The 22,605-nt window shown below is 39.1% G+C and overlaps 2 protein-coding genes across 5 annotated transcripts; both read right to left on the reverse strand.

The window, feature by feature from the left end:
• Positions 1 to 4,799: 4,799 nt before the first annotated feature.
• On the reverse strand, positions 4,800 to 9,930 carry pigm (phosphatidylinositol glycan anchor biosynthesis, class M). 3 transcript variants are annotated; one of them, XR_011239030.1, is made up of 8 exons: positions 9,561 to 9,924; positions 8,333 to 8,506; positions 8,069 to 8,189; positions 7,726 to 7,966; positions 7,405 to 7,508; positions 6,713 to 6,867; positions 6,229 to 6,571; positions 4,800 to 6,085 (listed from the first exon to the last, which is right to left on the reverse strand). XR_011239030.1 is itself a non-coding variant. In XM_020087238.2 (8 exons), the coding sequence occupies exons 1-8, from the start codon at positions 9,729 to 9,731 to the stop codon at positions 5,918 to 5,920; spliced, it is 1,236 nt and encodes a 411-aa protein (XP_019942797.2). In that variant the 5' UTR covers positions 9,732 to 9,930; the 3' UTR covers positions 4,800 to 5,917. The 3 variants fall into 3 exon arrangements, 2 of the variants coding, with proteins under 2 accessions (XP_019942797.2, XP_019942798.2); XM_020087238.2 differs by having other exon boundaries at positions 6,229 to 6,330; positions 9,561 to 9,930; XM_020087239.2 differs by having other exon boundaries at positions 6,229 to 6,330; positions 7,819 to 7,966; positions 9,561 to 9,915.
• A 1,854-nt stretch (positions 9,931 to 11,784) lies between these two features.
• LOC109629784 (leukocyte elastase inhibitor-like) lies at positions 11,785 to 20,538 on the reverse strand. 2 transcript variants are annotated; one of them, XM_069512491.1, is made up of 10 exons: positions 20,415 to 20,538; positions 19,471 to 19,652; positions 16,423 to 16,536; positions 15,340 to 15,480; positions 14,989 to 15,106; positions 13,749 to 13,891; positions 13,163 to 13,240; positions 12,857 to 12,946; positions 12,594 to 12,774; positions 11,785 to 12,400 (listed from the first exon to the last, which is right to left on the reverse strand). In XM_069512491.1, exons 2-10 carry the CDS (start codon positions 19,645 to 19,647, stop codon positions 12,171 to 12,173), a joined length of 1,272 nt encoding a protein of 423 aa, XP_069368592.1. In that variant the 5' UTR covers positions 19,648 to 19,652; positions 20,415 to 20,538; the 3' UTR covers positions 11,785 to 12,170. The 2 variants fall into 2 exon arrangements, with proteins under 2 accessions (XP_069368592.1, XP_069368593.1); XM_069512492.1 differs by lacking the exon at positions 16,423 to 16,536.
• Positions 20,539 to 22,605: the final 2,067 nt, after the last annotated feature.

The raw sequence follows: 22,605 nt of genomic DNA on the forward strand, positions 1-22,605 counted from the left end.
ATTTTGAAATTTCTTTGATTTGGCGTCTCTCTTGCTTTGCTTCCTGTCTTTGTCTCGTTTCCCATGATCACCTGCACCTGTCCTCATGTGTTTCACCTGCGTTTCATTATCCCAGCCTCCGTCTTTGTCTATATAGTCTCTGTGTTTCCCTTCAGGCTGTTTGGTTCAGTTCTGACCTGTTTGTTATTGCCATGTTTGCTCCACCTGCGTTTTGTTGCTTCAGTTTTTACTATGCCATTATGTTAGTTTGAGTTTTGAACCTTGTGATTTTTTTGCCTTCCTTCATCAACTGGTTTATATTTTTCTTTAAATCCAACTTCATCTGCCTTTGCTGCATCCTCTGCATTTGGTTTCTCCTTGCTGGAAAGTGACATATAGCGTCTCTAGCTTTATATAATACAAACCACATAAGTCACTCAGGATATCAATATGAATAATGGTGTAAGAATGATACAAGTCAACTACAAATAAAGGTTCTGAGTTGATCCTCAAATGTGGATCCAATGTGTTTGTTGTAATAGTGTGACAGTATTTTTGAAACTGTGATTTGTGTTAAAACATACATATTTTGCCTGGCAGGGGAAGATCAAGAGGTGGGGCCAGGGGGCATAAGACTGATTGGCCCTTGAAGTGCCCCTGTCCGGTCAGTCGTCTTTAAAAAAATGTTGTGTCCTCATTCACAATACTTATAACAAATATAACACAATGTGTTTAAACAAGGACCAATTTTCAAAATGTTGTCGACGTGTGGATTTGCTAAAGGCTATAGAGACAACAAGGAAAGACTTAAATGTACATTTTACTAATTCAGGGACTGTGCATGGATGTTGGAAATATAATTGGCCCCTCGGTGTAAATTGTGGCCCCTTCATGGCCCCCAAGTAGATAAATTGTATTCCGTTTCATACAGAAAGAGATTTACAAATGAAAAGAAATGTATTTATTTGTAATTTTAAGATCTTTATAACTTTTTGATTGGAAGAATTGCAGTTTTTAACCAGACTAGACTCATGCTGTGGTCAATGGATATGAAAAAGGTTAATGCAACATACCAGCTAAACTAACCATGTAGTTATCAGAGCTAAGCAGGAGCTTCCCTGTGACTTTAAATGGTTCCAGGTCTTTAACATAAATTACAAACATGCGTCTCTCTTTCACACGTCGCTCTCATCCTAAGTGACTAACATCTCACTTGTGTGAAACACTGTGTAGTGTTTTCCTCTCTCCATCCCCAAAGGAGTGCTCTCCTCCTTTGTCTCATGGCTGATGACATGACAATGAACTTTAAATGTTTAATATTCTTCAGCACGCACGCAACTTGCATCACGCCATCTGTATGACACTTGTTCTGCACGGGGAGGAGAGAGGGTGGGAATGATAAATAAAAAAAGAGAGGGAGAGGGTTAGAGATGGGGAAATAGCAGCGAGGTGAGAAAAGAAGTTGGCTCAGGAAGAGGGTGAAAACAATGAAATGAAACATCCAATCAAGAGAGAGGAATGGCTGCTTAGGGCAACTGTAGTGTAAGCAAAGTGTTTGATTCTTGTTGACAGCTGTATCTGTGTGTGTGTGTGTGTGTGTGTGTGTGTGTGTGTGAACCAAGACCTATAATCCTATACCATGCAAGGTTGCGTGACCGTTCATACCCCACTCTTTGCTGCTCCACACACCATTTGCCCTAATTGGTCACGCCGACTCTTGGTGTCTTTCTCGCACACACACACACACACACACGTTAATACACACTCATACAGGCAGATGCACCAATGCATATATAGAAACAACAAGGTCCACATCTCCTCTGCCCCATATCACGGTGACAATAAGGGGACTCCTTGAGGGTATGTCACAAACACGCATGTACATACACATATGCATGCACATCATCATACCCTACTAAGCATATGGGAGACAGTCACGCAAACCCCCCCCCCCCCATAACCCCCACAACCTTGTCACGCCTTGACAACAATAAACCGATAAACAATAAACAGGACCCCTTGCCTAACTTGTATTTTAAACTGGAACATGATTTTAAATTATGTAAAAATTGACTTTTTTAACAATTACTTTCAGTTTACTGTTCGGCCGTCTCTGTTGAGATTAACAGCTTTCAAGCAATGCTACATGTTCAGACATGATACATCCGACTTTGACGTGATTATAAATGTTGGTATACAGAACATTTTGAGAATTGTTCTTACCCCATGGTTGGAAATCAGTGCTCTAAAGCAAAGGCTTTCAAAGTGGGAGAGGGGGCCTCCCCAGCTCCAAGGGGCCCCAAACATTTTTAAAGTGACATTCTCTGAATTAAAGTGAAAAAAAAAAACATATCAGTTTTAACATGTTTCATATCACAAGGTCCCAACTACCTGAACAGAGCTGCATAAATCAGCCTTCTGATTTCATGCTCCACATGTTTTGAATGAACTGCAAGATGTCCTAAATTTAGGATTTTTGCAGTTAATATCCTTTAACATCGGTTTTCATGGAACAATGTCATTGCTTTTTATTTTCCATAATTATTTTGGGTATGATCCGATGTATATCCATTGTTTGTGTGTGTACCTGTTTTCGTTGCCTCTTCCGTTATCTTTTCCAGCATAAACACTGACCTTGTCAGGACCAGTCAACCTCATGGGGACTAAAGCCTGGTCCTAATGAGGCAAAACAATATTTCTCCTCCTGGTTAAAGTTAAGAATAAGGTTTTGGTTAAGCCATCCACAATGACTGGAAGTCAATGCAGAGTCCTAATAAGGATACGTTCGTGTGTGTGTCCCTGTTTTTTTAAAATTTTATTTCATATTTCCTTGCTGCACATCTAGACCATAGGACTCCTGTCAGAAGAGGTATTGTATTTGAATGGGACCTTCTTGGTTAAATACAACATATAGATTATGTAGAACTGCCTAAATGTGTGTGATCTGGTTAGAAATTCCAAAACACTAGTTTGGGGGTCATTTTGCATTTTCTTTCTTACTTTCCTACAGTCAGACACTGATAGATGCCTCAGGAGAGATATTTTTATGTATTTAGTTCAGAGTGAAGTTATGTTAAACAGCAATATCGTAGGCTTTCTATTGTTTAATGTCTCTGTGATCAAATTACATAATTATGATCACACAGGCTTCCAGACATTTGGTGATGCTGAATAAATAAAATGGTGTGCATTTTACTGAGGGGATGCCCACAGTGTGATTCTGAAAACCCTAAAATATTCTACAAAGAAAAAGCCATTCTGAGGCCTAAGGATTAGAAAAAAAATAATCTGCTGAATGTGACAGTGTTTTGTGTGAAATTGAAATCTTCATGTACAGTATGTGCCCAGGGACGACTGGCCGGTTGAAAGGTTACCGAGTGCAACCTGGTGATTCATAAACTAGATATGCAGGCAGCAGCTGACTCTGAGTCATCCTCATGCACGCACATATGCAACACACAGGAAGGCAAACTCCTCCACTCAGATACCCAGAGTGCTTCACAAAAATGTCCCCTGAACACCACAAATTCAAGCCTTACTACTGTGGAGCATCTCAAATTTTCTTACATACACACACACACACACACACACACACACACACACACAAACACACACACACACACACACACAGGATATTTCTTATTGTTACACACTTCCACCATCAGTCCTGTGGGGCAGGGCCAGCAAACATGAATGCTCCAATAACCTCCATGTGAGATTAGGGGGAGAATGTACAGTGAGATTATAGAGCCACTGCCAGCAGTGTTTGTTTTGGTTGTGTTCATGCTCTAGTTGACAGATTAATCTGTGAAGGTTACACAAGGATAGACGCTGACGCTGTCCCTCTACTGCTGGGAAGTGCTCCCACCTACTGGTCACAATGTCAAACCGCAGGTGAAGAGAAACCTTTGACGCATATCACATTATCGTGTGGACATTCAAACCAGTGGCTCAAATTTACATCGAGAACAAGTTCTGTTACAGGTCACTGAGTGTTTTTAAGATAACACTTCATTCAAATCAGTCACATCAGTTGAAATTAAATCTATGATAAAAAGAAACGTGGACTCTGTTCACATTTGATCACCTGGGTTCATTGGTTCCACACTAATTCAGTTTTTATTTCACAGTTCATTACTGGATCAGAGGGATGAATCACAAGTATAAAAAATAAAACATATTTTAATCCAAACTCTTAACTCATTACAGGCTTTTGAACTTTATATTGATGATTTGGTGTTTAACACATTTGCTAAATTTTTGACAATGAAAAAATATTTCAGATTATATTCCTGTATACTCACATTAACTAGAAGGCGACTCTGTCACCATATTGCATTTACATGTATTAAGATGAGATACATATACCATGTACGAAGAAATGTTCTGTAAACAATAGAACATTAAATGCAGGCAAGATGTCCATTCTCTAATACAGTTGAAAGGAATATTTGTTACCCTAGTCTACCGTGTGCTGTCAGGGTTTAAAAAGTCGCTCCTTCAAAATCTAATAACAGCCATGGGTCCACATATTGGCGACCTGTGCTAGGTGATCGCAAGCAATTTTTGTCGCATCAGCTTTGCTCCTCTGTTGAATCTATGCTTTGTTTAGAAGCCACCTATTCTAAATGTTATCGGTTACGTCGCTGTGTCGCCCCAGCCCTAAATAATTGTAATATGAACTCTGTTGTAATACAGAGATGTAGAAGTTTAATTGAAACATAAAGTCAACATTTTAGAGATGATAATATATTAGATTGTAATGATGATTGATTAAACAATGAATCTATGATCTATAATCAGAAAGAAATAGAGGTAGATATTATTCTACGTATTTTATTTATTTACAACATGTACATTATTTTCATATTCACAAAGAGACACCGTGCCCTCTCCACTTTGTCTTACCAATAAATAAAATACATTTTTTGTAGTTTTTGTGAAAAAACCCATCACCTCTGTGGGCAGAGCAAGTCCATCCATCATGCAGCAAAATTCTCTTCCCACCTTGCAGTGTAATCTGTCATCACATTCATTTAAATAGGCCTGCCCTACAGTAACTGAATAAAGATCACCCCTCTAAAAATACAAATCACAAAATCTAGATCATTATCCAGATCGGCACTTAATGATATACCGTATCATAGAGATTAGCATTCTACACATGTCAGATTGAAAAATTTTTCATAAAGATCTTTGCCATATTGCTTGAAAATTTTACAGAAATGTTCTATCTGCAATATTAAAGAAAGCGGAGGGAAAAAAATCCTGGATCCATTGCTTAAATCCTGGATCCATCGCTCAAATCAGTTCCAAAAATTCATGGGTTCTTCCTCGGCCTATACCTCTCCCTTTCACTAACTTTCAATAAAATATTATGGTTGTATTATATTAATAATATGTATTACAATTGTATTATTTTGCATAATCCTGCTAACAGACAAACAAACAGCCAAGAAAACATCCCCTTGTAACAGAGGTAAGCATTTCAATTTCACATCATATGCATAGTGCATTATTTTACCCTGAGTGTTAGTGTCTCCATTCACACCACAGAGCACCTCTTATGTCTTTGTATCAGTAAAGGTTGGTTTAAAAGAGCCCTAACAACACGTGTTTGTTCTGGTGAAGCAATGAACATAAGTATTTTTTGTTTAGACTGTGAAGTAACTGTGTGTGATCTCTGATCTACATCAGGTATTTTGGCCACTTCAGCGAATGGATAACATCTGCTTTGTCATGAGGTCACAAAGGTTTTGACCTGCAGTAAGAATTTAATCAATGGCTAACTAAAGTAGTTACCAGTAAAACACTGAGGAGACTGAGCTTGAACCAACTATAGTCCATCAACTCCAGGTTTAACCACTGAAAGGTGGAACATCCTTTGAATCTTCATATTTAAGCTGCGATCAGAGTGAAAATTCCTTCCACATTCAGATCATTCAACCTTTAGTCTCTGAGGAGTTTGTGCTGGTTTATAGTGGGCTATGATCTGACTCAAAACAAAACAGTTGATGATCAAGAAGAGCAGTCCGGCGAGCCAGATCAACAGGAAGGTGTTGTGGCCTTCAAACTCCAGGAAGTAGGCCGGCCCCAACCAAATACCCTGGTGGAAAATTGGAGAAAATTTGGTTTTCTTTCATATTAAGATCAATTTTAGCTGTTTCACTCACAAATTCAATAATTAATTTATGCAATATCTGGAAGGCAGCAATGGATGGTCTGGAAATGTGCCAAGGTGAATTTTACCTGTCCAGCGAACCAGAGGAGAAGCAGTCCTGACCCCTGTTTCAGAGACAGACTCAGGTGAGGGATAACCAGAGGAAGTAGGCACAGGTACCACAGGAAGTACTGCGAAAGGATAACACAGAGCTTTATTAAAGTATGTGTGAAGATATATCAACAATGTAAACAACTCCAATACAGAGTATCCATGCCAAAAAGATACAGTGACCAAATTCTAGTCAGATCATCCTTGAGACTAAGTGGATGTTTGGATGGTATTTGAAGAAATTCCCTCCCGGTGTTCCTGACATATGACATTCACAAGAGTGGGATGGACAGACTGGTAACACGATGCCTTGGGCTGCTTCTGTCACCAACATGGAGACATGAAAACAACAAACTTCTACTTTAAAATAATTTTTTTTAAAAGTTAACCCTGAAAGTAACCTGGACATCGGCACTATATGATCTCTGCCTAAACTCTGTTTGTTGATGGTGGTTCATGTACCTGTGAAGTGCAGACTTTGTTGAAGGAGACGAAGATGGCCGTGTGAAGGAAACAGGAAAAAGCCAGGTCGCCGCGAAATGCCCACGATGCTGCCAGCAGCAGGATGAGCTGAGGGAGAAATGCGGCCAGGCCAATCCACTGGCTCCACCTGCTGTCTGCTCAGACATAAGACAAAAAAAACAGACCAGTCTTAAAAAGCTGCATTACAAACACACATTATATGTTATCTAGTGACTCTTTGTATTTATATATTTTGTGTACTGGCATACATCTGCCGCTGTGTAGCCTCTTTTGTTTTTCATTTTAATGATCTAAACAAGCAGTTCCTTTGGAGAGTGCTGTGATCAAGCCACTCCGAGGGTTTTTGCACTTCTCTATCACATTTTTGTCTTTATAAATTTGTATAAGTTATAAGTGCAAACCAATTAAAATCAAAAGAATTGTTGTTGATAAGGGCCGACACCAGTGTTGATGTACTGTAAACAAAAAAGGGTGATTTCAGCAGCGGTATTCAAACATGACCTGTTGTGTCTGTTGTTAATCTGCTGCATTCTTCATATGTAAAAGGCAAGCTCCAGAGAATGTCCAGACCACATTCTGAGGACATTCTCCATAGTGTATATATCTGAAAACACCTTATGATGCACTGTGTCACACTAGGAAGCTATAAAAAAGGTTGGATGGATGAATACCTGCAGTGAGGTAGAGCATGTAGAAGTATGGAGAGAAGTTGTGTCTGATGTCTCTTCTGGTCAGGTGGTACAAGTAGGTCTGATGAAGGAACTCCCAGCCATACCTGAAGAGACAGGAAAGGAGTCACATGGTCTGAGCATCTCTATTCAAACCTATGAAAAGTTTGTATACTTGTTCAGATAGGAAAGTTAAATCCATATATTTTTACCATGAAATAGCAATAAATACATAAAGTATTTAGCACTTAATACTTTACTGTACTCTGTACAGTACTATGGAAATCAACTCCTGTGTGTTTGTGTGCATCTTGTTCGTCTCACGTGTAATAGAAGAGTGCTGTGAGTGAACAGAAAACTCCTCCGGCCACAGTTGCAAAGAGGAACAGCTCAGTATTGAGGAAGCTTCCAGTGAACCTGATAATTCTCCTCCACTTCTGTTTGTCCTTTGCTCGGCTCTCTGGTGTGCGCAGGGTCAGAGCGATGGGCAGAGCATATGTCACGGGGTAGATCTTCATATGGACCGACAGGCCGTACAAGATGGCTGCGCATATGAGATGTCGGCCTTAAAGAAAAAAGATAAAAGTATCAGCACAGGAGCTGATTAGCATTATTGGCATTATTTTGCAGGACAGCACGCACACACACACAACATCCACCCACTTACTTTCCATACAGAGTAATGTCCCCAGCACCAAGGCTGCCAGGATGGACTCAGCGTTCCCTCGGGTGGACACTCCCATGGGCAGTGGGTTGAGGAGCCACAGATAAGACACACGACGTGCAGTCTGAATATAAAGCACATAAAAAAAACACACAGCTTTAACTGCACTTTGCAAACAGCCTCTGGGCTCCCCCTACGTGATCTTCACAAAACAAAATGTGTTTCTGATCAAAAGATTTCAAGACAAAAAAGATCGGAGTGACAAACCTCAGAGGTCAGACCTCGCAGGCGGAGGATTCTGTAGATGAGCAGTCCCGACAGCACGTCACACACAATGAACAGGATCTTGCCAAACACCATGCTGAGATAGATGTTGGGGGTGAGAAGCCAGGCCAGCAGAGGGGTGTAGCGGTAGGTTGATCTGTTGTATGGGGACTCGCCCTGAAGATATGTTAAGTTAAAATTAAAAACATGTACTGTACCTCTTCTGATACAATTGCTGATTGAGTCAAATTCTGGAGTTTTTCATCTGATTGACAACATCACATGTTGATTTTGATTAAGCTGCACATCTTTAAACATCAACATATAATATGTTTCAACAAGAGCAATAGATGCGTATCGATATAAAAGGTAGAGTACAAAAGCAGCAAAGTGTATCAAGAGTAATAGATCTCGTCATGCAAAATGGCCTCTGTCTTGTTAATATCATCTGATCATTGTTATTTGGGTTTTATTATTGATGATAATTATTATTGATGTCTGGTGAAAAGGGGCACATTTTATATGCATCACATAACTTCTTAAGGACTATCTATAATAAGGATCTTGTTTTATATACTAATCCCACATGTTTTGTCTGTAAAATCCTAATCTGAAAGGCAACTCCTGACTTTAGCTGATGAAGTGCAGAGGAGGAAATGTTCCCTCTGTGAAATAAGAGTGAATTTGAAAAAGGCAGCTAGCGTGGAAGTGGCACATTAAATATTCAATTTAATTTATGTGCTTCACATGATGGACTAACTTAAAACACTTTTTTAAATTATTTCTTTAAGTTAGAAGTTAGCCTATAATTCAGCAGTTCATGGGGGAGAATTTAGGTCTAATACCATGTCTATACAATGTAAAATATAAATCTATAAATATAAGATACAAGATGTAAAAGTGTTTCAAAACTGTTACAATGTATTGTTGTTCGGCGTGTTTTCACTGTTTTCTATTGCATATAGTGTATTACTACTTTCTGGTGTCATTTCTGTGCAGCACATTGCGACTTTGGTCTGAGAAAGATCCTATTATGGATACACTTTATCTAACTACTTACTTACTGACTTGAGATTTGCAAAACCTTCATTGTATTTGTGAAAACACAATCATCACTGTTTTTACACCAGAGCAGATGCAAGCACAACACCTGCTGTACTCTGACATGTCAAACGTTCCAAATAGATACAGTAGATATGTGCTGTTACATGGGAAGTCATGGTGCTGTCACCTCAGTGATGAACCTTGCAGCATCCGTGAACACATTGTAGTCAATGTCCGTGTACTTCACCGCCATAGTCCGGTCCTGGTGGTCTCCATAGGCGACCAAAGCCAGTCGCACAGCGAGGGAAACCGAGAACAGGACGTGTTTGTCGGTGAGCCTGGAGATCAGCCGCTCCATCACACAGGGGAACCAGGTTATCAGCTAACTCTAGCTAACTAGAGAACAAAAGTGTCCCTTCCTCCGTGGTCACATTCAAGTCCCAGACACGAGTGGAAATATAGTAATTATTATTATTATTATCACCGAGAGGCTCCACTGAACACACTCCAAACACACTTCCTGTATTTGTGTCACGTGGGTTGAGGAAGCGACCAGCGGCAGGTCTGAAGTGGATGAGAACAGATTCTTCTTCTTTTTGTTTAATGGCGGGTGGCACCTAACGTCAAAGCTGCATTAGCGCCACCTACTATGCTGGAGTGTGGGTCAGAGTGGTTTATGTGCGAAAATACATCAAAAATAATTATAATAGAAAATAAAAAAACTAAACAAAAATAACTTAAAATTAAATCCTCTTCACTATCCAGTTTCTTTTCAATCAATCAATCAAATTTTATTTGTATAGCCCATATTCCCAAATCACAATTAGGGCTTAACAAGGTGGGACATCATCTGTTCTTAACCCTCAACAACAGTAAGAAAAAACTACTTAAAAACCCTGTTAACAGGGAGAAAGAATGTAGAGATCTCAGAGAGAGCCACGAACAGAAGTGCAATAGATGCCACGTGTAAAGGAGAACATCAGAACATTTACAACATTGATTAGAATAAACAGTTTGTAGCATGGTGGAAAGTAAATGGATTGAGGAGTTCTTGTCAGTAATGCTTAATTTGGTATAGATGGTGTCCTTAACCTCCCTCATCCCATTGTTTTTGTCAGTCATGATGTTACCCATAATTACTGTTTTGGCTTCGGTTTTACTGAAAGCTACCTCCTTAATTCTTTCATGTATTAATGATTGTTTAGCGAGCGAGGTGGGATCCACTTGAATCTGACATCTGTTTGTGTGTGATTTAATCTGAATAATGTTTCTTATATTTCATTCACAAATCTGGTCTGCCTTGGGATGACATGGACTGGAATGATACTGATGCTGATAGTAAGTCTGAACATACAAAAACTTTAATCTCGTTTTGCTCTGTCCAATGTAAAGCCATTGTTATTGCTTACATCTCAACTGTATAAACTGTAAGGTGATCTGGTTTGCTTTCCTTTATATTTATATTTATCTCTGGGACAACAAAAGCAAACCCAGTCCTTCCATTCTTTGACTCATTTGATCCATCTGGATTTATTGGGAACGGAGTATTGTGTGTATTCCTTAACCTTCCCTCTATGTCTGCCCAATTTCCTTTTCATTTGCCTCTCTTCATTTCCTCTTGAATGTGAAATTTAGTGTTACTGGAGAAAATAATCATGTCGGAGTCACAGGATGTATCTTTTTCCATGCAACCTTAACATTTTTGCCGTTTCACTTGCTGGGAAAGCAAAGACTGAGTGTTATCTGTCTTTGCTTTCCCACTTTCCCAAAATGGTCTCTTCACCTGGATATATCTATCAAACATTTTTTTTTATCCAATTAAAAGTTCTTGCTGCAATGTAGGTGCAATTGATCTGTAGCTCGTTGGATTTGTCGGGTCCTTTCGTGGTTTTATTATAGGTAAGATGACTGCTTCTTTCCAGCAAGTGGGTAATTTTCCCTCTTCCCATATTTAATTACATATCCCTAAAAGTTTGGTTTCTATCTGCTTTCCCAATGTTTTGACATTACGTATATAACAGATTTGGGCTTTCCTTGGAGATGTTAACCCAGTTTTTCCTATGGCTCTGCTGATCTCCTGTCAAGCAAAAGGTGCATCCATCACACCATTTTTACTTTCCCTTCTCTGTATAATCCCTCAATTTGCTTGTCTACTTTCTTCCCTCCCTCGCTTCCTTTCCTGTGTCAGATTGTCAGAACTGTGAATTTCCGCAAAGGTCTTATTTCTGCCTTGTCTTTGTTATTGCTGTTTTATCTGATCTGCTTATTATATTACAGAATTGTCTCTCAGCTTTTTTATAATAAAAGGTTAAACTGCATGATATCCTTCTTATACACACTATACACTGAACTTGACAAAATGTCAATAAAAGGGTTATTTAATTTCTTAGAAAAAAAGGTGACATGCCATATTTTGGAATCACACGATTTTATTCCATGTGTAAAAGCATCAGGATACAGAAAATTAACTGGTCAGAACTGCATATGGTCATAAGTCATTATATGCATGGAAGTGCAATTAGGAATAACCAAGGCACACATCTATCTTCAAATATACTTTCATCACAATATTCCTTTGGTTTGCTGAATATATAAAATAAAAATAATGAAATAGCATGTTCTATATAGAAAGTGCAACTTTCTTTCAACCATCATATGTGATCAAGGCACATTCCTCCAAAGAGTGTAAGGTGCAGGATAACAACAGTTCAAAAAAATCCAAAATAATAGTTTCTCCTCATCATCCTGAAGCTAGAATATAGGACGGGAACTTGGGATGTGATTGAAGTGATAGTGCTCACTGAGGGGAGCAGTAGCGGCCAGCAAACAGAACGCTCATTGTGGTGTTATGTCGAATAAAGAAGAGGAAGGGATGGTCTGCAAAGAATCTGACTGGAGGACTTGGAAAACAGCGCAGCATCATGACGGCAGCAGTGGCAGCAGCAGCCTCGGTTCCCTCCTCATTGACCTCAACAAAAGCCTTGTGGACGACCTTTGACAGTACTAGGTCATTGGAAGGAGACATGCCTGTGACAGAAAAGAGGGATGGAGTATATTTCAAACAAACAATGCATGATCTCACCTTACATGACAAGAATGAAGGACATGCTGATTTGGGAGAAACTAAGAATTATTTTAGTCGACAGTAGCCAGAACAGTTTTACTGTTTCCTGAAGTCTAAATGATTATGAACATATCTGATATACGGTGCATGTCCTACCTGAGAAGTCACTCATTGCTATATCGAAGGCATCCACCATGCCCATGCTGATTAGGACATTCTTCAGGTCATAACTCTCCTCCATCTTGAACCGAGGCAGGCCCAGTTGAACCTCTACTTTATCCATCATGTCTGGACGAGTCCACTCCACAAACTTCTCATAGGTCAGCTCCTTGTCCAGCTGGGGGTGTAAACAAAATCAATTATTAGTTTGTCTTGTGAGTTTCTGTATGTGGGGAAGTGCCTATTTGTGCATGTCCTACCTTCTCCAGACCAGTTGAACTATCGTCTATATCCATGGGGAGAAAGATGAGCATGCTGAGCTCCTCCCCTTTGTAAGGGATCTCCAAGACCTGAAGAACAGTGTGTTTCCATAATGATAAATAAATACTGAATAGAGTTGATGTGCAAAAATCAAAAACAATAATCAGTAGTTAGTTTCATAGTTAGTTAGTAAAACAAACACAAAAAACTCCAGACCAAAATGCCATCCATTTAGATGCCTGGTCAATTTACAGGTGGTTGACATGACACAATGTTTTCACTGACTCATTAAATGTCTTGATTACCTGACAGTTGACTTCAGAGATAAAGGTCAAAGGGAACTTGGTTTTCTGATGCATCATCTTCACTGGCTTACTCTCATTCTAAAAACAACAAAAAAGTAGCTGAAAGCTTGTTCACATCACTTTGTTATCATGTCATGCAGAAAAGCAAGCTATAGTGATGACACTGTGACATCATTACTGAGAGAACAAAACATGGGTTCTGGATAATCTATCATCTGTCATATGTTAAATGTTTTTATTTATATAGAGCTTTTCTAGTCTTGATGACCACTCAAAGCGCTTTACAGATTCAAATTCACACAAACATTTCATCTTTGTGCAACACTTTCTCTATCATAGATCACTGCTGAAATAGTTGGCCTATCTTGCTGAAGGACACTTGGGCACGTGGAATGGGAATCTGCCCACCTTCTAATGTATGAACCACTCTAACTCCTGAGCCAAAGCCACCCCCTGAAACATGTTTCAGAGGGTACTGCTGCTACTAAAATGGAAAATACCATTATTGAGGCACTGGATTGCAAAACATTTGTGCAGATCTTTCTCCTTAAATTGCTAAAATGTCTAATTCTCCATCTTTTTTTACCTTGTTGAGTCTGAACTGAGCATCTTTTGTGTCACTCTCCTTAAACTGCTTGTTCCAGTTGCCCTTAAAGTAGATGGCATTCACCAGCACCAGTCTGGTCATGTTGTCCACTACACCCTGGGCCAGCACATCCTGAATTTTACCTAGGAATTTGAAGGACACATTTGAAATGATGAAGAAATGCAAGCTCAGTCACTGTGTTCCCTCAATAGAGAAATAAGGTAAATTATATTCATTTGAACAAAAGAACAATCTTAAAGGACTGGTTACCACATTCAATTATTTCTGCATTAATATAGAATTTCTCTTAATTAATACCAGCATTACTGCCCTGCGATTGTACGCCTCAACCAACTTGTGCAGTATTAGTGCCTCCAGGTGTTCACAATAATGAGGTCATCTTGATCTTCACCTTAGAATTAAATCTAATCAGTTAATATTTGAGTCCGAGTGACAACTGGTCAAACTCTTAAAGAAATTCCCTGAAGCAAACTTGAGATATCTTACTCAAGAGGACAAAAACATGTTTTGTGAGGCCACAGACCTTTGACCACTAAGACCTGTGAATCCAAGTGAACATGTGTGCCAAATGTGAAACGATTCTCTTGAGGTGTTCTTAAAATAAAGCATCTGTGCCCTTGACCTTTGACCACTAAAATCAAATCAGTTCATCCTGGAGTCCAAGTGAATGTTTGTGCCATGTGTACTGACACACCCTATTCAGGTTCCTGATGTAGCATTTTCACAAAAACACAAGGTCACATTGAGATTTGACCTTCAACCATCAAAATCACATCTGATTGTATCAGATTTGGAGTGGTTGTGTTCACAAGACCAAAAACAGGTTTTGTAAGGTCACAATGACCTCGCCCTTCGACTGCTAAAGTCTAACCAGTTCATATTCACAAGAATGGAAAGGACAGATGGACAGACATACCAACCTATGTACAAACGGCCAAACAATGTGAAAACAATGATGATTCTGTCCACTGGCTGCCCCTTCTAGATCATCAACTTTCAAACTCATGGCATGATAAGGCCATGCGCAGTTTTGTCAGTCTGGAAATTCAGTTACTTCTACACATGAAGACAGGGCTGATGCAGAACTGTGATTTAGCAACACTAATGTAATTATTCACCCATTCAAGTCCATCTCAATTATTTTGTTCATTAATTGGATTGCATCACATGGAGGGATCATGCAGGTCTATTAAAATACTGGCGTATGTGTGTGACCCACCTTGAGTCTGCTTCTCCACCCAGGTGTTGATGTTAAGTCTTGCCTCCTCATGGCTGGTTTGGAAGTCCACAGACTCCAGCTCTGCATTGTAATGCTTCCTGGTTTCTCCCAAAAAATCCTGAAACCATAGGCAACAAATGTACTGATTCAGAGATCAAAAAATTGTTTCTTAACTTGACTTAGTAGAATTTAAAGTTGTAACAGCCAGGAGAACATTTGCACAATCACTTCCCTGCTCGCTTGTTTGCTGACCTTCTGTCCACTCCCTCAGTCTTTATTCCTTTCTACTTAAGCGGAAAGATTCTTATCTGATCCTCTCACAACACTCCACTCCCCATCATGAACACACACCTCTACAAACTGGTAGGACTGCTCCCCGTACAGTCTGTTGGCAACACTGAGGGAGTACGGAGCATCTGCCTTGTTGAGTGCGTTCAGCAGTTTACTGAAGTCAGCATGGACGTCATCCTGACAATTCTTGGTCTTCAGACTCTGTTGAGACAGTAGACAAAGGCATGTTAGAGAGACACTCTGAGCCAGTAAATGACCTAATATACAGTCTATCTGGTCTGCTGGTCAACTCGCCTGTTGAGTGATGAGAATATTGACAAATCATAAACTCTTCCTGACTGATTTTTTCTTGTTGATCCACAATAAGTTATGTTTGTATTTATAGACTGTGATTCCAAGAATAAACCTGGTGTAGGTGGTTGTAAATCTCTCTCTTATGAATCAATTGGTCATAATGAAAAATGTCAGATCTATGAAATGCACCATCACCATGTATAGACTGGTCCATGATAAAGACTTAATGGATAAGGTTTTATTGAGTGGTTTAACCTGATCTGTTTGAGTATCTGTATGTGAAAACCTCAGAACTATCTCCATGTGAATATTGATGCACAACATGTCAACACTGACATAAAAATACAATAAAGAGGTAACATAGAAAAGAAAACCCATGGAAATGCGTGCCCAGAACCAACACACACCCCTCCATGCACCATTGAGTTTTTATTTAGCCAGTTTCCTTTTCATAAAAATATAGCATGGTATATGATCTTCCATAGACTCTCATAGTGATGCCTGCTACATTTGAATGTATCGATTTGCAAGAACAATATCAGAGTAAGGAGGACACAGCTAAAGTTGTGTGGTTTCCTGCAGCTGGGTTAAATACCACATCAGAAACAAGCCTTTTAACAGAGAAGCCAGTAATATATTCCAGTGAGTTATGCAACACTATGAGGTTTTGATCTGCCATTCAAGGCACAGCTACTCCCTGCATGCTATGTTTTTCTAAATTCATTAGATTAGGAGATTAGTAGAGAAACAAGAATCCCCTCACCACATGACCCCTCATCACCAGACCATCTATTAGTAAAACACCCGGCAGTTAGTTCATTGTTCTTTTGCTCTTGGCTTTGTTACCACCTTCTGCAAATGCAGTGGCAATGTGTTCTGGACGTGCTGCTGCATCTGCATCTGCATCTGGTCCTGCTGTGTTCCTGCAAGCCGCGGCTTCTCTGCCTCAGTGAAGCTGAGGACCTGGTGGAATTGTAGTTAAATTAAGACATCAAATAGCTATGGCTGTGCACAGGAAGCTACATTATTATCATGATGTGTATGTTGAGCCACATTCTGTGAACCTACATTTAGACCAGGAAGGAGAATCACAAATAAGCCAGGTCCAATAGAGAGAAGTGAGGAAAATAAAAACACTTTGATGCAGCTGTTGGGTAAAATTCACTAGATCTTGATTTTACTGGGATCTAAACCAATTTGCACACACTCATAAATATCCTTACTCTAAAGATGCCAATAGAATTTTGAAAAATTTCCCATTTCTAAAAGGTTAAAAAAAAAAAGAGAAAAATGGGAAAACGGGTTCTTCATTGGGTCATGCCCCATCCCTTTACAAAATTCCATGGAAATCAGTTGCATAATTATTGCATAATCCTGCAAAACAAATGCAGATGAAAACATACTACTACTTGGTGAAGGAAACTATTCACATCAATTTCCTGAATGAACTCAACTGGAAAATTGTTGAGATAAATTGCATTGTCAACTTCAGTCATTGCTTCACTGTCTTCTTGTGTGATGGTGAGAAAAGATGCTGAAAAGTGACACCACCCTTCAATGTTGTCTCAGGGTGTACTGACCGCACCCTGACAGTTTCTAAGTAAGTGCAGCAAAGCGTGACTTTCAAACTAGGAATGTTTTCTCAAATGCATTGCTCAATTTTTTATTTAAGATGACATATAAAAAGTATTGCAAGTTGCAGATTTATGCAACAGAATTATTAATGAAGGATTTTTGTTGCTGCACTTCATGGCTTTAAAACTGTTTAAAACAGTTAAATAACATCCAACACATGACTTAGTTTGCCTAAAACACAATTTCATTGGTTTTCCGTCTTATAATCTCACCTTATTGTGTGTCGCAATTACAGAAGCTGGTTTACTGAATCAAACTGACTGATTTAAATGTGTTTCTACAGGTACCAGTGTTGCACAATTGTATGAACAAAACTGGTTGGTGTTTGGCTGACACACAAAAGCTGACACACAAATGTCTTATTTCCATCAACTGATTGCAATAATTCTAGAGTTGTTGTTGGCCAGCTAGCTAATTAACAAGTTACAAAATTAGAACAGTTCATACTCTGGAATTTCTGGTCACTGACTGTTAAAACATCAACACTGCAGCAGCTCAAACATATTACCGTTAAGTTTGCTTCATTCCATGCTTATACTTATAATTATTGTTAGCATGCACTCATTTCTGTTCTTTCACTTAGTGTCTGTGGCTCGATGGGTATAAAAACCAGAGGAAGCTGCGTGGAGGGTGTGGCCAGAGCAGGAAGTAAAGTCTCCGACCTCACAACCTCGAGGCTGCAGAGACTGGCCCTACTTTAGAACCCTTAGTTTATCTTCAGAATCCATATTTAGAACAAAGATGTGCCTTCTGATCGTTGTGATACTTCTTTGTTTATAATAAATACTTTTTCATTGTTTGAACATTTTTCTTTGGACATTGGATTTTTTTTGGTATGTGTCGAGTCAAACATAATTTTTAATCGGCCACCATAGTGGTTATATAGGATAAAGTATAACCACTACACTAGCACACGCCCACTCTGTCCTGCATACACACACTGCCTCACAATCAGAGCCACTTCATAAAAATAAAGTATACCACATTTCTGCTGACAGGTAGTTTACCCAACCTACATGTTTTCAAACGAACATTCAGCTTTAAAACCTCAACACTGATATTCTCCCACTCTCGACCCACCCACCATTGATCCTGGGTGCAGCTCTGGAGAAGTTAGACTGCTGTCATCACTTTGGAATGAAAGTTGAAGCAGTCCAGCCTTTTCACAAGATAAATTCCAACCAGGTTTGAAAAGTGAACTCTGGCACAGAAGGCCTGATTCTGTTTAACAGCCTACTGCTACCGTGTCAGACGACAGAAGGTCATGAAAGGGACAAAATACAGAAAGGATTTACTAGCTATTATATTGCATGATGTATTTAAAATAAATTGGCACATTCTGTGAATACGCTTGTTATCACCATCTTTAACTTATCCATTATTCTCAAAGACACTGAGCCTTTGAGTGAGTGAAGTTGCGTAACCTCAGAGATGTGATGGATTAAGGGTGAGGGACTCGCCCTCAAACAAATTATAATTTCGCAATGCTTCAGCAATCATGATGATGTCACAAAATGTTCCTGTTTAGCAATGTGTGAACTTCCACATACAAATTAATCACCTCTGCTGAATGCCTCCTTTACTGGATCACCCAGATTTTCTGTCTTTTATTCTGGATTACAGAGTTTTTTTTATATTACTACTGTATATAAATGATTATTTTCATGTCCCAAAACTAAGCAATAAAAATAAATTAAGCTTTTAAAAGGCTTTTTCCCTAAAGATCTCTCACTTTTTAATAATCAGGGAATTCATTCTACTGTAAAATATGTGATCCATCCAGTTCGCCCTACATATTGATGTATGGCACGTATGCACACAAACGCTGTGTCTCAATTCAGGGGCTGGTGAGGAAGTGGTCTACCAGAGAAGGTGTAAATATTGCTTTACTGAACCTCGAACTTTATTGCCTTTACACTTCCATATTATGTAGCATGTTTCTATAGTAACATATCATAGAGCTGCCACCATAAAACCTGGTCAGAGTCTGAACAGAGAAGATCTTTGTCATTGTTAGTGACTCTGGAAGACAGAGCTGGTGATTCATGTTGGACGTGGGCTGACACAGCTGCAGTGTTCTGCTCTATCTATTCTGACACAGTGTTTCTGTAGTGTCAAAGTTCATTTCGGTTCAGAATTGTCTCAGTGAGGTGTTGAGTTAAAATCATTAGAACATCTGAAGCTGCAAGTTGTGGAGGTGCATTTTAAATCATTTTGCCAACAAGAAAAGAAACCAAGTGTGTGTGTGTGTGCGTGCTGTACCTCTGACATCTGTGCATGTGTGTTGCCTCTGGCCCCCAGCATCACCATAGCCAGGGCTGAGGAGATGCTAAAAGGAGAGAAGAAGACATTTGCAGTCTTGTCGTTGTCACTCAGCTGTTTGAACAGATCCAGACAGAAGCTGGTGTTGGCCTTGGACAGAGGGGCTGATGATGCCATTGTTTCTACAAAGAAAGCAGAGCATAGCAATATTTATAACCTGATTCATTTTAAATCATACTATTATCTCTCTATCTCACTGTCGTGGTGCCAAACTCCACTGAAAGTTAAGTTCATTTGAAATTCCATGGATTGTCTCTGATTATAAATAGATTGACAATATATTAAAATAATTTCTTAACTGTTAAGACTTAGTCAGCAAACATAAAACACTCCAAGCAGAGTTACATTATATTTTATTTTAGATGTGTAATTTCTACTTCTTCATTATAATCCTTTTGACAATCATGTAAAGCACCTTGTAATAGAGCTGTTGTTAGTAAGATTTTTATTTAAGTGAAGTGGTGAGTGTTGCCACTAGATAATTATGATTCTACTGTAAATATACATACAATACATCCTGACAGTATTATCTACAGATTTTCTAATGGAGTATGGTGGAAAACAATTAAAGTTAATATCGCAATGAAAACGACTTGTTATTTATGCAGCTATATGTGACATTACACTTGCAATAACTTACAACATTTGTATAAACTATATTCTGCCCATGACGCCAGATCGTGAATTGACCTGATTTCTAACATAAATAGATAGATAGATTACTTTATTCATCCCGAAGGGAAATTAAGTCGTCATAGCAGCTGGTATATTTGAATAGAATAAAAAACAATACAATAGAATAAAATAAAATAATAAAACATGAAAGGTTTAAAACCAGTTAGAAGAGAGATCATGTGTCTACAATGATCTCGGTCTCTACTTACAGTTCAGGAGTCTCTCGGTGTGAACAGGCAGGTTCTTTATTTACAGCCTCAGCTGACACACCCCGAAAACACCAAAGTACTTCCGCGTTCTCACATGTCACATGTCTGTGTATGGAAGCCGAAAGCGGCTTTGCTTCGCTTTTTTCTGAGACACAAATACAGCCTATCTACCTCAGATCTGTAAAAGTTCTGCCGTTAGTTTGTTTTCAAGTGTTTGTTAATCTCTGCTCATAAAGAAGAATTTAAACCAATTTATCTCTGTCTAATTCAGAATAAGATGTCACGCAGAGAAATACACAATGACATGCTGTTGCGTGAAATGGACACTGGGTGGAAGCACTTACCGGCAGCGCCACAGGGACTCTTTGCAATGCATCGCAAAAGTGGAGCTCATGATACAGATGAATGGAGAATGAGCAACAGTTGTCCTGCTTCTCTGATTTCTGTCTCATATTTCCTGCTCAGTTACTCACCTTTTCTGTGACCTAAGATGTTTATAAGCTAATATGAATCCCTGGTGATTTGTGCTCCATAAACTAAAAGTTTGTTAAGTGTGTGAATAAAGTAAAGTGATGATTGTAGTGGACAAAATGTCCTCCAACGCCGTAGCCAATTGTTTACTTTCATTTGTTTCTTTCGGGCTCCTGGGCATTTGGGCGTTATTACTGTATGTGTGAAAATCAGTTGTGTGTGTGTAGTGCATTGCTTGAAATGTTGGAGCTAATGCTAATGTGCAGTCTGTGTTCATATGGTGTAAATGTAAAATAGTTTAACTGCAAGGTAGATTTATTCTGTTAATTTAAGTGAGCACTTAATGTACGTATTTTATGTACAGTTATATAAAGAGAATACTCTTTCAATGAGAGAATAAAGATGATGTGTGTAAGGGTGAAGTACATGATTGATGATAGAAAGATGACATGATTAAAAGGGAAAATGTTTATCTTTGGTTAAATACAAATTTGGTTAAGTTTATTTCTTGAAAATATGTAAAAATAGACATTTAATGTGAATGTTATCGTAAAATGGTTAATCCTGGTGCTGTAATGCAGACAAAATAACAGAAATAATTCATGGTTGCAGTGAAAAGGTTAAAATGAATGTGAGAATAAAACATAATCCAGATGAATGGAGAATGAGCAACAGTTGTCCTGCTTCTATAATTTCTGTTTTATATTTCCAGAGGATTATCTATATATCTTTCAGCGGGGACCAAGCTGGGGCCCGCTACATATGCACCTGTCAGAATCTGTTGCGTGTAAGAACTTGCAAGTGCACATACACCCCCGCTGCAACCCGGAGCTTCCATAAATTCTGTGGGATTTTGAGCTTTTATTTCATTCCAAACTGCCACAAAATGCCACCCCTCCAAAACATTTGCACAGGTAATGACCAATAATCAAGTGTTTGATTTTGTGAGTATTTCAGATCATATCCACTAACTTCAATGAATATACCCTAGGTCATTATCCCCCCTCAGTCTAGCTACGCCCCACATTGCTTTGTGTGTCTGTGTTTTTTCTAAAATTCATATCAAGACATCAAATTTTGGAGACTAGCAGACACCACACAGAGCGTATGTTTGTTAGTTTCTGCTGTGGCACTGTGAACTTCACCTGCTGCTGTTGTCGCTGTTGCTGCTGTTGTTGCTGTTGCTGCTGTGCTTCTTCAGGCTGCAGCTTCTTTGCCTCACACAACCCGAGGACCTAGTGGTACAATTAGTAATGTTCACTGTTCAGTGAGACATCAGATGTCGTGTACTGGAAGTTACAATAACATCGCAGTATAGGGATGTTTGGGTTGTGTCGTATTTTGTGGGCCCACACACATTTAGACTGGGTTGGTGGATCAAAAATGGAGCCAGCTCAAACAGCTGATCAGAGATAAATTGTATTAACTGGAAAACTGGTGAGAGAAATCACATTGGCATCCTCAGTCATGGATTTATTGTGGCTCTATGTCCTCCTGTGTGGTGGTGAGTGGAGGTGCTTGTGTCTGGGTGTGCAGACACTCTGACTAAGTGCTTCTAACTCAGAGCAACAAGGCCAGACCCCCGACTGAACATTGGCCAAAGAGATGGTCTTTAAAAATGTTGAGCCAGTCAGAAACAAACACTCATAGAAAAAAGTACTGTAAGATTTATTTATGATAGAATTACATATGCAGGGGTTTTGTTAATTATGATAAATCA

This window comes from Paralichthys olivaceus, chromosome 17 (assembly GCF_024713975.1).
Source record: "Paralichthys olivaceus isolate ysfri-2021 chromosome 17, ASM2471397v2, whole genome shotgun sequence".
In the NCBI taxonomy this organism is placed as follows: Eukaryota; Metazoa; Chordata; class Actinopteri; order Pleuronectiformes; family Paralichthyidae; genus Paralichthys; species Paralichthys olivaceus.